Source organism: Heterocephalus glaber, unplaced genomic scaffold (genome assembly GCF_053883595.1).
Source record: "Heterocephalus glaber isolate CG9 unplaced genomic scaffold, H.glaber_assembly_v1.0 deba00001546, whole genome shotgun sequence".
Classification (NCBI taxonomy): Eukaryota; Metazoa; Chordata; class Mammalia; order Rodentia; family Bathyergidae; genus Heterocephalus; species Heterocephalus glaber.
The window spans coordinates 3,181,100-3,193,331 of NW_028258339.1; the positions used below are offsets into that span (position 1 = coordinate 3,181,100).

At 54.2% G+C, this 12,232-nt stretch overlaps 1 protein-coding gene across 4 annotated transcripts; it reads left to right on the forward strand.

Moving 5' to 3' along the window:
• The first annotated feature begins 1,458 nt into the window (after window positions 1–1,458).
• Window positions 1,459–12,231, forward strand: Prickle3 (prickle planar cell polarity protein 3). 4 transcript variants are annotated; one of them, XM_004871995.4, is made up of 9 exons: window positions 1,459–1,658; window positions 2,904–3,115; window positions 4,002–4,185; window positions 7,642–7,755; window positions 8,461–8,598; window positions 9,384–9,587; window positions 9,674–9,860; window positions 10,586–10,885; window positions 11,497–12,231. In XM_004871995.4, exons 1-9 carry the CDS (start codon window positions 1,617–1,619, stop codon window positions 12,093–12,095), a joined length of 1,980 nt encoding a protein of 659 aa, XP_004872052.1. In that variant the 5' UTR covers window positions 1,459–1,616; the 3' UTR covers window positions 12,096–12,231. The 4 variants fall into 4 exon arrangements, with proteins under 4 accessions (XP_004872052.1, XP_004872053.1, XP_087045843.1 ...); XM_004871996.4 differs by having other exon boundaries at window positions 1,493–1,658; window positions 3,030–3,115; XM_087189717.1 differs by having other exon boundaries at window positions 1,555–1,658; window positions 3,030–3,115; window positions 4,006–4,185.
• Window position 12,232: the final 1 nt, after the last annotated feature.

Sequence of the window (12,232 nt, forward strand, 5' to 3'; positions counted from 1 at the left end):
GAACTTTAAAAGTTAGACTTTTTTTCTTGTTGAGATAAGCAATTTCTCCAGACTTCCTCCTGCTGAACACATAACCAACACTTCCTCCCCTCAGCCTAATCTAAGTGACAGAATATACATATGTGAGCGCCAGGAGTCGAGTCCAGGTTCCTTCCCACAAGAAAGAGGAATAAACGAAAGACAGCTGAAGTGATAAAGCAGGTGTGGAACTCTCCATTGTCTCTGTGCTCCCCTCTGTCCTTACTGTAAAAAACCTTGTCCACCTGTACACAGGGGGATGGTGATTTGAGGCAAACCGTTCCCTCCAACTCCTCAGAGCTAACTTTAAATAAATCCTTTTTCCTTTTTACCAAAATACATGGCCTCTTTGGTCAGCGACAAGCAAAGGAACCTAAGCATCTGAACCTGAGTGGCCGGTAATAGGGAGACTCCACAGGGAGACCGCACCCCACCCAACCCCTTCATCTTCAGATCCTGCTGTCTGCCCTTTTCCACGCCTCCGCCCTGGCTGCAAACTGCAAGACCTGCTGGGTTGGAGGCGGGAGGCGAGGCGTCGGCTAGATTCCTTCTTCAATTTGTTCGTTCTTTCCCCTCTCCCGGACTCCTCCCTGGGACAAGAGGGGCGAATAGTGACAAGGATGTGCGTAATAGTGTGGGGGAGCTCCCCGGCGCCCACGATGAAAGGCCGGGCTGGCCGCCACCGCCTCCTGCCTAATTAAAGACCCCAGCCGGCCGGGCGTCCGAGTTCTGACTGCGCCCGCGGGGTCCCCTCCTCCTAGCTGAAGCCCAAGAGAGCGAAGGAAGGATTCCCAGCTCTGGAACCGAGTTCAATGAAAGAGAAAAATGAGGGCGGGGGAAGCAAGGCAGACCAAGATCCCAGTCTCTGTACTTAGCGGGCACAACATCTAAGCTTGTGGAGAGCGAGGAAGAGGGTCTTGGAACCCCTCCACAGAAGTCGCAAATAATCCTGGCTCTGAGAAGGGACTAGGGAGGGCCTAGCTGTCTGGTGAGAGTCGTGGAACACCAGCTGAAGCTGAGAATGAAGTGGAGGGCCATTCTAGAAATATTCATCGTGGAAAGAATGTGAGGACCTCACTAGTGGGGAGGGACTAGAGGTGGCTCTAACCCTTGCCCCAAATAAGCATCCAAGATGAATCGACACAAAGCGTCAATATCCCCCTTCCAGTCAGTTCACCACCTCCAAGTCCCTCCACCCACACACCTACATCCAACACCTCCTCCACCGCAGCCTTAGAGCCCTAGAGGCTACGTGGCGCTGGCATGTTGAGATTCTGGAGGTCCTGCCTCTGGAACGCCCCGCTCCGCCGGGCGGAGAGAATGGGGCGCTCCTGGCAGCTCACCTTCAGGCAGGGGTGCTACAGGGAGAGCACAGGCCCAGGGGCGGGCCCTACGGGACGCGCTCCTCCCAGCTCACCTTCAGGCAGGGGTGCTACAGGGAGAGCACAGGCCCAGGGGCGGGCCCTACGGGACGCGCTCCTCCCACGCGGGTGTCAGGTTTACGGAACACAGCTCCCTGGCCGGACGCGGGGTGGCCTAGCGGCCGCAAGAATTCCATTCGCCTCACCCGGCCTGGCTTGACCCTGTCTGGACGCGCCATGTTCGCTCGTGGATCCCGGAGGCGCCGCTCCGGGCGTGTGGTGAGCGAGAATCAGGGCAGCGGTGGGGATCGGGGGTAAACTGAGGTCCGGGCGAGGGGGCAGGGTACGGGGATGGCAAGGAGGAACGTCACAGGCCGGGGAATCCCCATCCCCAGCTTTCCCTGGCCTGGACGCTGGAGCTGCTGGAGGTGTAAGGTTGAAGGTGGCCTCACAGTTGAAGCCTTAGGTTGAAGGTTATATGGTGGCCCATGCTTCCTAATCACCTCTGGGAATGTTTGTTTGTTTGTTTGTTTGTTTGAGACAGGTTCTCTATGTAGTTCAGGCTGGGCTTGAACTCACTATGTAACCCAGGCTGGTCTTGAACTTCGAGGTGATCCTCCTGCCTCAGCCGCAGGAGTGCTGGGATTACAGGCATTCACCACCACCATGCCCAGGTTCCCAGAACACTTTATCAGCACCCTTGGGACCTATGGGCTCCCCTTTCCTGTGAATTATGGGAGGGGATTCTGAGGGCCAAGACTGAGTCTTGAGTTGAGCAGGGACCTCCTGAGTTTCTGAGGTAAGGGACCACCATATCTTGGGAGAATATAGTGTGAGTGGCAGGGTCCTCCTACACTCCTGGGGTGCCCCAGTGCTTATGATCAAGGCACTGGAATTTGGGGTAACAGGGCTTCCAGGTTTCCACCTGAGCCTGGGAGCTTTTGACTTCTTAGATAGGAGGGTCTTTTTCTTTGAAGGAGGTCTTTGACCAGCAAATGTGGGGTCTGGGTTTTGGTGGTCCAGAGAAGTGAATGGTCCTAGGATATGAGGGGTAAATGCCAAGGTTTCTTGGTGTGGAGGTTTCTGAATGGAGCAGAGGCCTCCTAAGATCCTGGGGGAGGATTTCTGATTCTTTAGGTAAGAGAGAATGAAGCTAGGGTTTCAGGGAGGGGTTCTTGAGCTTCTGAAGGGAGGAGCAGGGTTCTTGTGGTGATCTCAAGGAAGGATGGGGTCTCAGATTCCTACCCATGGCTGTGGAGTGCTGCTGGCTTCTTGGGTGAGATGGGACCGGGATGAGGCCTGGGAAGGGGATACCTAAATTAGGGAATCCCCTCTGGCGGGGTATTCTGATTCTGGAGGAGGTGTTTCAGCCCAGAGGAATTGAAGGTTGGTGAGAGGTATCCGAGGCTGGCGGAGAAGGGAGCAGCCCAGACAGGGCAATTCCCTGAAAGGGGGGCAATATGGGGAGGTGGCCTCAGATGCCCCGCCTCGGGCTTGCTTGTGTCCCCCCCCCCCCAACTCCAGGCGCTGTCCCAGCCTGCCCAGCGCTGCCCTGGTGGGACAGGCCCCAGCGTGCGGTCGCGGGCGTTGACTTCTCCCTCCCTGCTCCGGCGCCTTCCCCGGCCCTGTGTCTGCCCCCACCCACTACAGCTTCCAGAGGCTGAGGACCCAGACCGGGGCCAGCCTTGCAACTCCTGCAGAGAGCAGTGCCCGGGCTTCCTGCTGCACGGGTGGAGGTAAGAGACACTCCCCAAGGACTCCCCTTTGTCAGAGCCCCGCCCTCGGGAGAAACGACTGGAGGCTTAGGCCACGTCCCTAGGCTAGAGCTCCCTAGGTAGACCTCCACCAGAAAAAAAGAGCCTCAAACTCAGATGCAGAACCCCGCCTCCTGACGCATTACCTAGAGTTCAGTTTCCCGGAGAGCACCACCTAATACAGAGCCGGGCCCCCAAACGTCCTCCCCAAGCTGGGGTCCCATCCCTAGGGAGATCCTCTTTCCTGGGCCCTACAACACCCACGCGCTCCTCCCCTCAGCGTCCTTCTTAGGCTCAGAACTCTTCTCCGAGGCCCAGTGTCTATTCCTACTGGATCCCAGCACCCAGAGGCTCTTAACAGATCGCAGAGAGCCCACAATCCCACAGAATCACCACCCCAACACCCAAGCAAGTTCGGAGCCTTATCACAGTTTCCCTACAAAGCGCCGAGCCTTTCCTGAGAGGACGCTCCTAGATTTATAACTCTATACTCAGTCCTGGAGTCCCACCCCTCTCAGGCCCGCTGGCCAGAGTCCGACCCAAGCCCCCTAAACTGGAAGTTTAGGGAATATCCTCGAGTCCCCACAGTCCCACCCCTTCATATCCTGCAGCCCAGGCCCACAGGCCACACCCCCAGTTCCCTCGGGCCCGTGTTTTACAGCTCTGCCATCAATCAGAAGCTGAGCCCCTCACAGCCAGGGCCCTACTCCCCATGGCCTGGCCAGAGACCCACAGCCAGACCTTGGTTCAGCCCCACTGTCAGCCCCAGCCCAGGTGCAGAGCCTTGTATCTGTGTGTCCCGCTGAGGGAGCTGGGTGGGTCCGGAGAAGCTACTCCTTAGTAATTGACCTACCCTCTCGCCCGGAAGAAAGATCTGCCAACACTGCAAATGCCCGAGGGAGGAGCACGCAGTGCACACGGTGCCTGTGGACCTGGAACGCATCATGTGTCGGCTCATCTCGGACTTCCAGCGCCACTCCATCTCTGATGACGACTCAGGCTGTGCATCGGAAGAGTATGCCTGGGTGCCCCCAGGCCTTAAGCCCGAGCAGGTGACCAGAGGCCAGCCACCCACTATCAATCTCCAATGGGCAAACACATGCAGACACACACACACACACACACACACACACACACACACACACAAAACTAGGGTGGGAGTCTATTTCTGGATCAGTTCTAGAGTGTGTGGTCAGGTTTCCAGTGTCCTAACCCCTGATAGAGAGGTGGTCACCCGACACACCTCACAAAGAACCTTGAGTGATCACTGGACCTGTTCACCCACCCCAATCTTATTCTACACCACACTCCTGGCTTTATCCAGCACTTTATTCACCACATGGCTGTCAATTCATTCATTCAACAAGTACTTACTGAGCATTTTCTGCATGTTAAACACTGTTTTTAGGCACTGAGGACACGGCATTAAACAAAACAAAATAAAATATTGCCCCACATGGAGGTTGATTCCTGAAAGAGTAACAAACCTGTGAATATACAGTTGTCTTTTGATATCTTTGGGGAATTGTTTCCAGGACTGCCTACAGATAACCAAATCCAGCAGGGATGCTGGATGCCCAGCACTTGGGATGCTGAGGCAGGAGGATCCCCATGAGTTCTAGGCCACCCTGGTCTACATAGCAAGTCAAGACTAGCCTGAACTACGTAGTGAGACCCTGTCTCAAAAAACCAAAACAGGGGCCGGGGATTTAGCTCAGTGGTTCCGCCACCTGCCTTGCAAGCACAAGGTCCCAAGTTGGATCCCCAGTACCAAAAAAACACCAGAACAGATACCCAAATCATGTACACTCGAGTTCCTTATATAAAATGTTGTAATATTTGCATATAATCTATACACATCATCCCATATACATTATTTCATTATTTCTCTCTCTCTCTCTCTCTCTCTCTCTCTCTCTCTCTCTCTCTCTCTCTCTCTCTCTCTCTCTCTCTCTCTCTCGGGAAAGTCCCACTAGATAGCCCAGCCTGGGCCTTAAATTCTCTATGTAGCTCAGGCTGACTCAAAAATGCAATCCTCCTGCCTCAACCTCATAAGTACTGGAATAATATGTATGTGCTGCCACACCCCTATCCTATATGCTTTCTCTTCTCTAGATTACTTAAAATACCTAATACAGTGAAAATGCTATGTAAATAGTTATATTGTTTATGGAATAATGACAAAAATCTACATATTCAGTTCAAATGCAATTTTTCATATTTCTTATTTGAAGTTGGTTGAAACTGTGATGTGGAACTCAATGATTAAGAAGGCAGGGCCGGGGATTTAGCTCAGTGGTTCTGCCACTTGCCTCGCAAGCACAAGGACCAGAGTTCGATCCTTGGTACCAAAAAAAAAAGAAGGCTGACTGTATGTCAGATGGTCTAAGGGCTATGGTATAAAAAGACCAGGGAAGAAGACAAGCATGGTGGTGCACACCTGCAATCCCAGCACTTGGGAGGCTGAGGCAGGAGGATCATTTTGAGTTCTAGGCTAGCCTGGGCTACATAGTGAGTTCAAGGCCAGCCAGAACTATATAACAAGACTCTGTCTCAAAAAAGAAATAATAATAATAATAAATAAATAAATAAAACCACAAGGAAGGGAGGAAGTGAGAGAGACAGAGAGAAAGGCTGGAATTGTACAGTGCCCAGGTAAGCTTCTGTGGGAATGCCCTGTCTGAGCTGCCCTGAAGGAGTTGAAGAAGTGGGCCTGCCAGACATCTAAGGTTAGAATGATCCAGGCAGGTGAGTAGCAATGCCAAGGCCCAAAGGGAGGAGTGTGCTTGTCACAGATGTGTGAAGAAAAGTGAGGAGACCAGCACAACTGCAGGAGTGTGATGGGGGAGCAGTTGTAAATGAGGTCAGAGAGGTGGCAGGGCCATGGAGAGGACCTTGACACAGGATGAAGGGGAAGTCACATGAGGGATGTGAGCAGAGCAGGGAAGTGATTTGTCCTGTGATTTAACAGGCTCTCTGGCTATAGAAGCTTGTAGAAATGAGGGAGGAAACCTAGAGAAGAGTGAGAAGAGGCTGCGGCAGTGGTCCAGGCTGTGGTGTAGTCGGCCCTGTTGTGGAGAATATATATATAGTGATGCTGAGGATGGAACGTGCTAGGCAAGTGCACTACCATTGAGCCATACCCCAAGCCCCAATTCTGGATGTATTTTGAAAGCAGAGCTGAGATTTGCTTGTGGGGGTAAGAGAAAGAGACGACTGAAAGATGACCCAAAGAGAGGTGGATGGATTCACTAATGTGAGAGAGGCCAAGGTACAAGCAAGGTGAAGAGAGTAAGAGCATAAATCCGGTTCAGGCCATCTGGAGTTTGAGGTGTCCCTTAAATATCTAACTGACCTCTCAAAGGAGAAGTCCCAGGGCTGGACCTTTTTTTTTTTTTTCTCGGTACCGGGGATCAAACTCAGGATCTTGCACTTTCGGGGCAGGTGCTGTGCCACTGAGCTAAATCCCTGGCTCTGGGCTGGACCTTTTTGACTCCTTACCCGACTATATGGCCATGAGGTTAGATGCAATTCCCAAGGAGGTGAATATAGACAGAGAGGAGAGAACTAGGACTGAGCTCTAGGGCCCTCCCACATTCAGAAGGACAGAAAAGGAACAGCCAATGAGATAGGGAAACCAGACCTTGAGACATCCCGGGGACCAAGGGAAGAAACTTTGCTGGAAGAGGGAGTGATCAGCTGGACCCAGGGCTATGATGGTCAAGTTCAATGAAGACTGAGACCTAACAATGATTTTCACAATATAAACAACATCAGGGGCCCAACAGCTTTGGGGTGGGAGGAACTTGGCTGGAGCAAGGTCGAGAGAGAAGGGGAGCACAGGAGGTTCGGTGCATATGAGTGCTCACAGCTCTATGGACTTTTTCTGAAAAGGGAAGGAGAAAAGTGGACCAGGGCAGGAGGGGCAAGGTGGGTCAAGACATAAGGAAAGCTGGGCACAGTTGCACAAGCCTGTGATCCCAGCTACTCAAGAGGCCTAGGCACGAGGATCATGAGTGAGTCCAAGGCCAGCCTGGACAATTTAGTGAGACTCTGTCTCAAAAAAAATAAAAGGAGCTGGAGACAAACCTGGTGTGGTGGCACACACCTGTAATCCCAGCACTCAGGGAGGCTAGGGCAGTAGTATTGCAAGTTCAAGCCCAGCCTGGGCAATTTAGTGACTTAGTGAGACTCTTTCTCAAAATAAAAAATTTTAAAAGGGCTGGGGGGAAAAAAGAAAAAGGAAAAAAAAGGGCTGGGGATATAGCTCAGTGTGAAGACCCTGGGTACAATCTCTAGTACCGGGGGAAAAAACAACAAAAACAAGGAAATAAGAAGACATGGAGGAACACTCAACATGTTTGGGAGCTTTAGGAAGGAGGGAAGGGAGTCAGGAGAAGTTCCCTTCTGATGACTTGACTTTTCTCAGAGAAGCAGAAACCCATCTCACTGCATTCCAACTCACCCCTAATCTCTGTTGTTTTCTCCCACCCACTATGTCCTCCCAGGTATACCAGTTTTTCAGCTGCCTTCCAGAGGACAAGGTCCCCTATGTCAACAGTCCTGGGGAGAAATACAGGATCAAGCAATTGCTGCACCAGCTGCCTCCACATGACAGTGAGGTGAGGAGAGAAGACAAGAAGGGCCTGAGGGAGGCTGAGGCTGGAGGGTCACAAGTTCAAGTCTCACCTCTGCAACTTAGCAAGACCATGCCCCCCAAAATAAAAAAAGGCTGCCAGGTGTGGTAAGGCACCCCATAATCCCAGCACTCCGGAGGCTGAGGCAGGAGGATCACCATAAGTTCAAGGCCAGCCTGGACTACATAGGGAGACCCCGTCTCAAAAAAAAATTTTTTTTTTGTAAAAAGTAAATAAAAAAGAAGCTTGGCTAGTGGTTCATGCCTGCACTCCCAGCACTCTAGGAAACTAAGGCAGGAGCACCAAAAGTTTGAGCCCAGCCTGGACAGCTTAGCATGACCCTGTGTTAAAATTTTTGAAGGGCTAGGGATGCATCTCAGTACAAAGGCCCTGGGTTCCATCCTCAGTACTACAAGAGAAGAAGGACAGGAAAGCATGCCAGGTACAGATCACAAATGCAAGGCAGCTAGAGAGAAACTGGCAGGTCAGAGGAACAAAAGTGAGCTGAGCTGAGGTGAGAGGTCTGGACAGCCAGGGGGCCATCAGACGACATTCTTTGACAAAATCACATCTGGGTGTTAGAAGAAGAGGTGAGGGGAAGGCATTTCATGCAGGAGGCACCACCTATACAAAGGCCTAGAAGCAAACCTTGGGGGTGGGTGAAGTCTGGAAGGCCCCTGCTCCCCCCAGGCCCAGTACTGCACGGCATTGGAAGAGGAGGAGAAAAAAGAACTCAGAGCCTTCAGCCAGCAGCGAAAGCGGGAGAATCTGGGGCGTGGCACCGTGCGCATCTTCCCAGTGACCATCACTGGGGCCATCTGTGAGGAGGTGAGCTTGAAGGGCCTCTGTGACCGAAAGCCCCAGGCCAGGGGAGCCCAGGCCCGCCATTTAAGGCCCAGGATTCCTCTGGACTTGCTGTGTACCTAGCGCCCCCTAGTGGATAGGACCTGTTCCTCGGATCCTAATGTCGGGGGCAGTTTATCTCAAAGGAACCCTGCATCTATCTTCTCTGTGGTTTCCTCCCTCCATGCAGTGGACTCCAGACATGGGTTCGCTGGTCATTTTGTGGTCAGGACTTGTCCTTAAAAACTGACCGACAGGCTGGAGGTGTGGCCTAACGGTAAATTGCCTGCTTAGGATGTGCAAGGCCCTGGATTCAATCCCCAGCACCAAAACCCAAGGGACCAGCACCAGCACCCTGTCTTCAGAGCTGAGTGATGGGTGGAGTTTGTCTCCAAGAGTGTAGTGGGAAGGTCCTGTCCTTAGAACACATTGTTTGGTAAGGTCTGTGGCTGCGGTTCTGCTGAGTGGTGACTGTGTCTATGGCTCCCCACTGGGGCCAGACAGCCTCCCTGTGTGCTTTATCCCCCCATGGAGGAGGCTTACCTTTAAGGCCACCCACGATGGGTAGAACCTGTCTCTATGGTTTCTCCCATGAGTAGGGCCAGTGTCCAATCACTCCCCCCAAGGTGGAAACTTTCTCAAAGTTATCCTGTAGGTGGGGCCAGTCACAAAGGTTCACCATGGGGAAGACCCTCATGTGAAATACCTAGCTGACCCCATCAATCTGATCATCTTGGTGATGGTGACAGTTTCTCTCTGTCATTTGGCAGTGTGGGAAGCAGATCGGAGGTGGGGACATTGCAGTGTTTGCAAGCCGTGCGGGCCTGGGTGCCTCTTGGCACCCACAGTGCTTTGTGTGCACCACATGCCGGGAGCTGCTTGTTGACCTCATCTACTTCTATCATGCTGGCAAGGTCTACTGTGGGCGTCACCATGCTGAACGCCTTCGCCCACGCTGCCAAGCCTGTGATGAGGTTTGTGCTCCCTGCCCAGGGGTGGGAGTGGAGGCAGGGCCAGGGTCTGGCCCTTCTGACAGCCATAGATGGCCTGCACCCTCCAGATCATCTTCTCCCCTGAGTGCACGGAGGCCGAGGGGCGTCACTGGCACATGGGTCACTTCTGCTGCTTTGAGTGTGAAGCTTCGCTAGGAGGGCAGCGATATGTCATGCGTCAGAGCCGCCCCCACTGCTGTGCCTGCTACGAGGCCCGCCACGCCGAGTACTGTGATGGCTGTGGGGAGCACATCGGTGGGTGAACACAATGGGACTGGATGGAGGGGTGCAGGGACAGCGGGGCTACAGTCATACCCCACAGGAGCCCTCCTGTCCTCCGGGCTCCATCTCCCACTATGCTCTACATTTGAGGTCTAGTCCCAGCACCAGAAGCCTGTGCCCTTCACTGCAAGTCCCACTCCTGGCTATGACAGTCCTTGTAAACCCCACACACACACTAGGCCACCACTCCACACCTCTAACCCCCCACCAAGCATGCTGTAAGCCTTGTCTCTACTGCCTTGACCTATGTGCTATTCTTCATCAGCTTAGGTTAGGTCCCACCTTCAGTGACACCCTAAACCCTGCCCCAACCACCCAGGCCTCTTCTTCAAGTCCAGCCTTCCACTCATCTTGCACCCGAAGCTGCCACCCCTTAATGTCTAAGCCTGGCCCACATCTTACAGTCCAATGCTCACCTCCACTTTCAGAGCCCCGGGGATCCCTGGGAAAGAAAGGAAGGAGGGAGAGGGAGAGATTTACCAGCAAATCTCCAGGCAACTGGGATGAGGAATCATGGGGTGAGAACCAAACCCCAAGTTTCCTGCTTTCTCCAGAGCCAAACCCCATTCCAGAAGGGGGAAGCAAATGAGGGTACTCTGCCCCAGATTCTTCACTTCTGCCTAAGAAAGGCGCCATTCAGGAGGGGTTCGGAGTCTGGCGGGTCTGCCTTAGTTTACCCTCCGCGTTGGTCCCTGCAGGTCTGGACCAGGGCCAGATGGCTTATGAGGGCCAGCATTGGCACGCCTCAGACCGCTGCTTCTGCTGCAGCTGCTGCGGTCGAGCCCTGCTGGGTCGCCCCTTTCTGCCCCGCCGTGGCCTAATCTTCTGCTCTCGAGCTTGCAGTCTTGGGTCAGAGCCCACGGTCCCGGGGCCAGGCCGCCGCAGCTGGAGCGCAGGCATTGTCACTGCCCCACTCGCAGCCTCCACAGCCTCTTTCACTGCTTCGGAGGGGGCGTCAGAGACGGCCACCAAAAGCACCTGCACAGAGGAAGCGCCAGGTGAGACGCACGCCCCTCCACGAGGAGCCTTCACTCTTGCAGCGGGCCTGGCCTCCTTCCCCACTCTTATTCCAAGCCTACTCTGCAGTCCAAACTACATCCGCCCTGTGTGAATCCTGGTCCGCCCTGCACAGGGCCCTACTCTTAAAGCAACTTGCCCCTGCCACAGCCCCTTCCCCTTTCATTCAATCCATCGGCACCCAGGCCCCGCCCCCGTTCTGTCGCAAACCAAGCCTGCTCCAGCTAGTGCAGCGCCCCTCCCATCCAAACCACTTCCCCATTCCCAGGCCACGCCCTCTGCACCGACTTCCTATCTTCTCTCTGACCCATATCCTGCCCCAGGCCTCAAAAACTCCCAGCTCTGGGCTGGGAATTTAGCTCAGTGGTTCCTCCGCCTGCCTGCCTCGAAAGGGCAAGGTCATGAGTTCGATTACCCGTACCAAAAACAAAAAAACTCCCAATTCCGAAGCTCCCTGTCAACCTCTTGACACCTGCCACCACGACCCTAGTCCTAGTGGGGGGAAGCAGGCCTTGCCTCATGCCTCCTCGAGAAGAGGGCAGCCCAGGGGAGCAGATACAGGGAGTCCCGTCGCTCCTCTCTTCTTTCCCAGCTGCAGGCCCCGAGGAGCCCTCTCCTTTTCTGAGAGGTGCTCCCCACCGCCACTCCATGCCTGAGCTGGGACTCCGAAGTGCTCCAGAGCCACCCTTCGAGTCTCCTGGGCAACCTGACCTGCACCAGGAAGATGGTTCCTTTCGTCGACAGAGCACCCCTCGAGTCAGCTTCCGAGACCCACTGGTGTCGGATGGAGGTCCACGCCGGACACTGAGTGCACCCCCAGCCCAGCGCCGCAGGCCCCGAAGTCCTCCACCCAGGGCCCCCAACCGTCCTCGGCATCGCCGCCATCACCACCACCACCACTATCATCATCATCATCGCCACTCTGGCAGACATGGCCGCCATCGATGTGACTTGGCATCAGGGTCAGACTCAGGGTCTTGCTCCAGCTCACCCTCCAGTCCCAGCTCTGAGTCCTCCCAGGATGATGGCTTCTTCCTAGGGGAGCGGATCCCGCAGCCCCCACTCCTGCGCAGGCCCAGGACCCCTCAGGACACTGCATCTGAGACCAACTCCACAGCCATGCAGCTCCCCAGGGAATCTCAGCTAGGGATGCCTCACCAGGCCCGGAACAAGAACTGTATCGTGGCTTGAAAGCAGACAACCTCAAAGGGGGCTCCATTGTCCAGTCTGAACATGACAACCCGCCCCCACCAGAAACTAAGTCATAAATCCCCTTCCTTCTGCCCTCTTTCCTGTTTGTATTACTGAAGCAATGTGTTGGAAAACAG

Excerpts from the sequence above, each read along its gene's own strand:
- Prickle3 (XM_004871995.4), top strand. The coding sequence starts at position 1,617 with ATGTTCGCTCGTGGATCCCGGAGGCGCCGCTCCGGGCGTGTG. Across the intron at positions 3,116-4,001 it reads TTCCTGCTGCACGGGTGGAG|AAAGATCTGCCAACACTGCA; the intron begins GTAAGAGACACT and ends CTCGCCCGGAAG. Across the intron at positions 10,886-11,496 it reads CTGCACAGAGGAAGCGCCAG|CTGCAGGCCCCGAGGAGCCC; the intron begins GTGAGACGCACG and ends CTTCTTTCCCAG.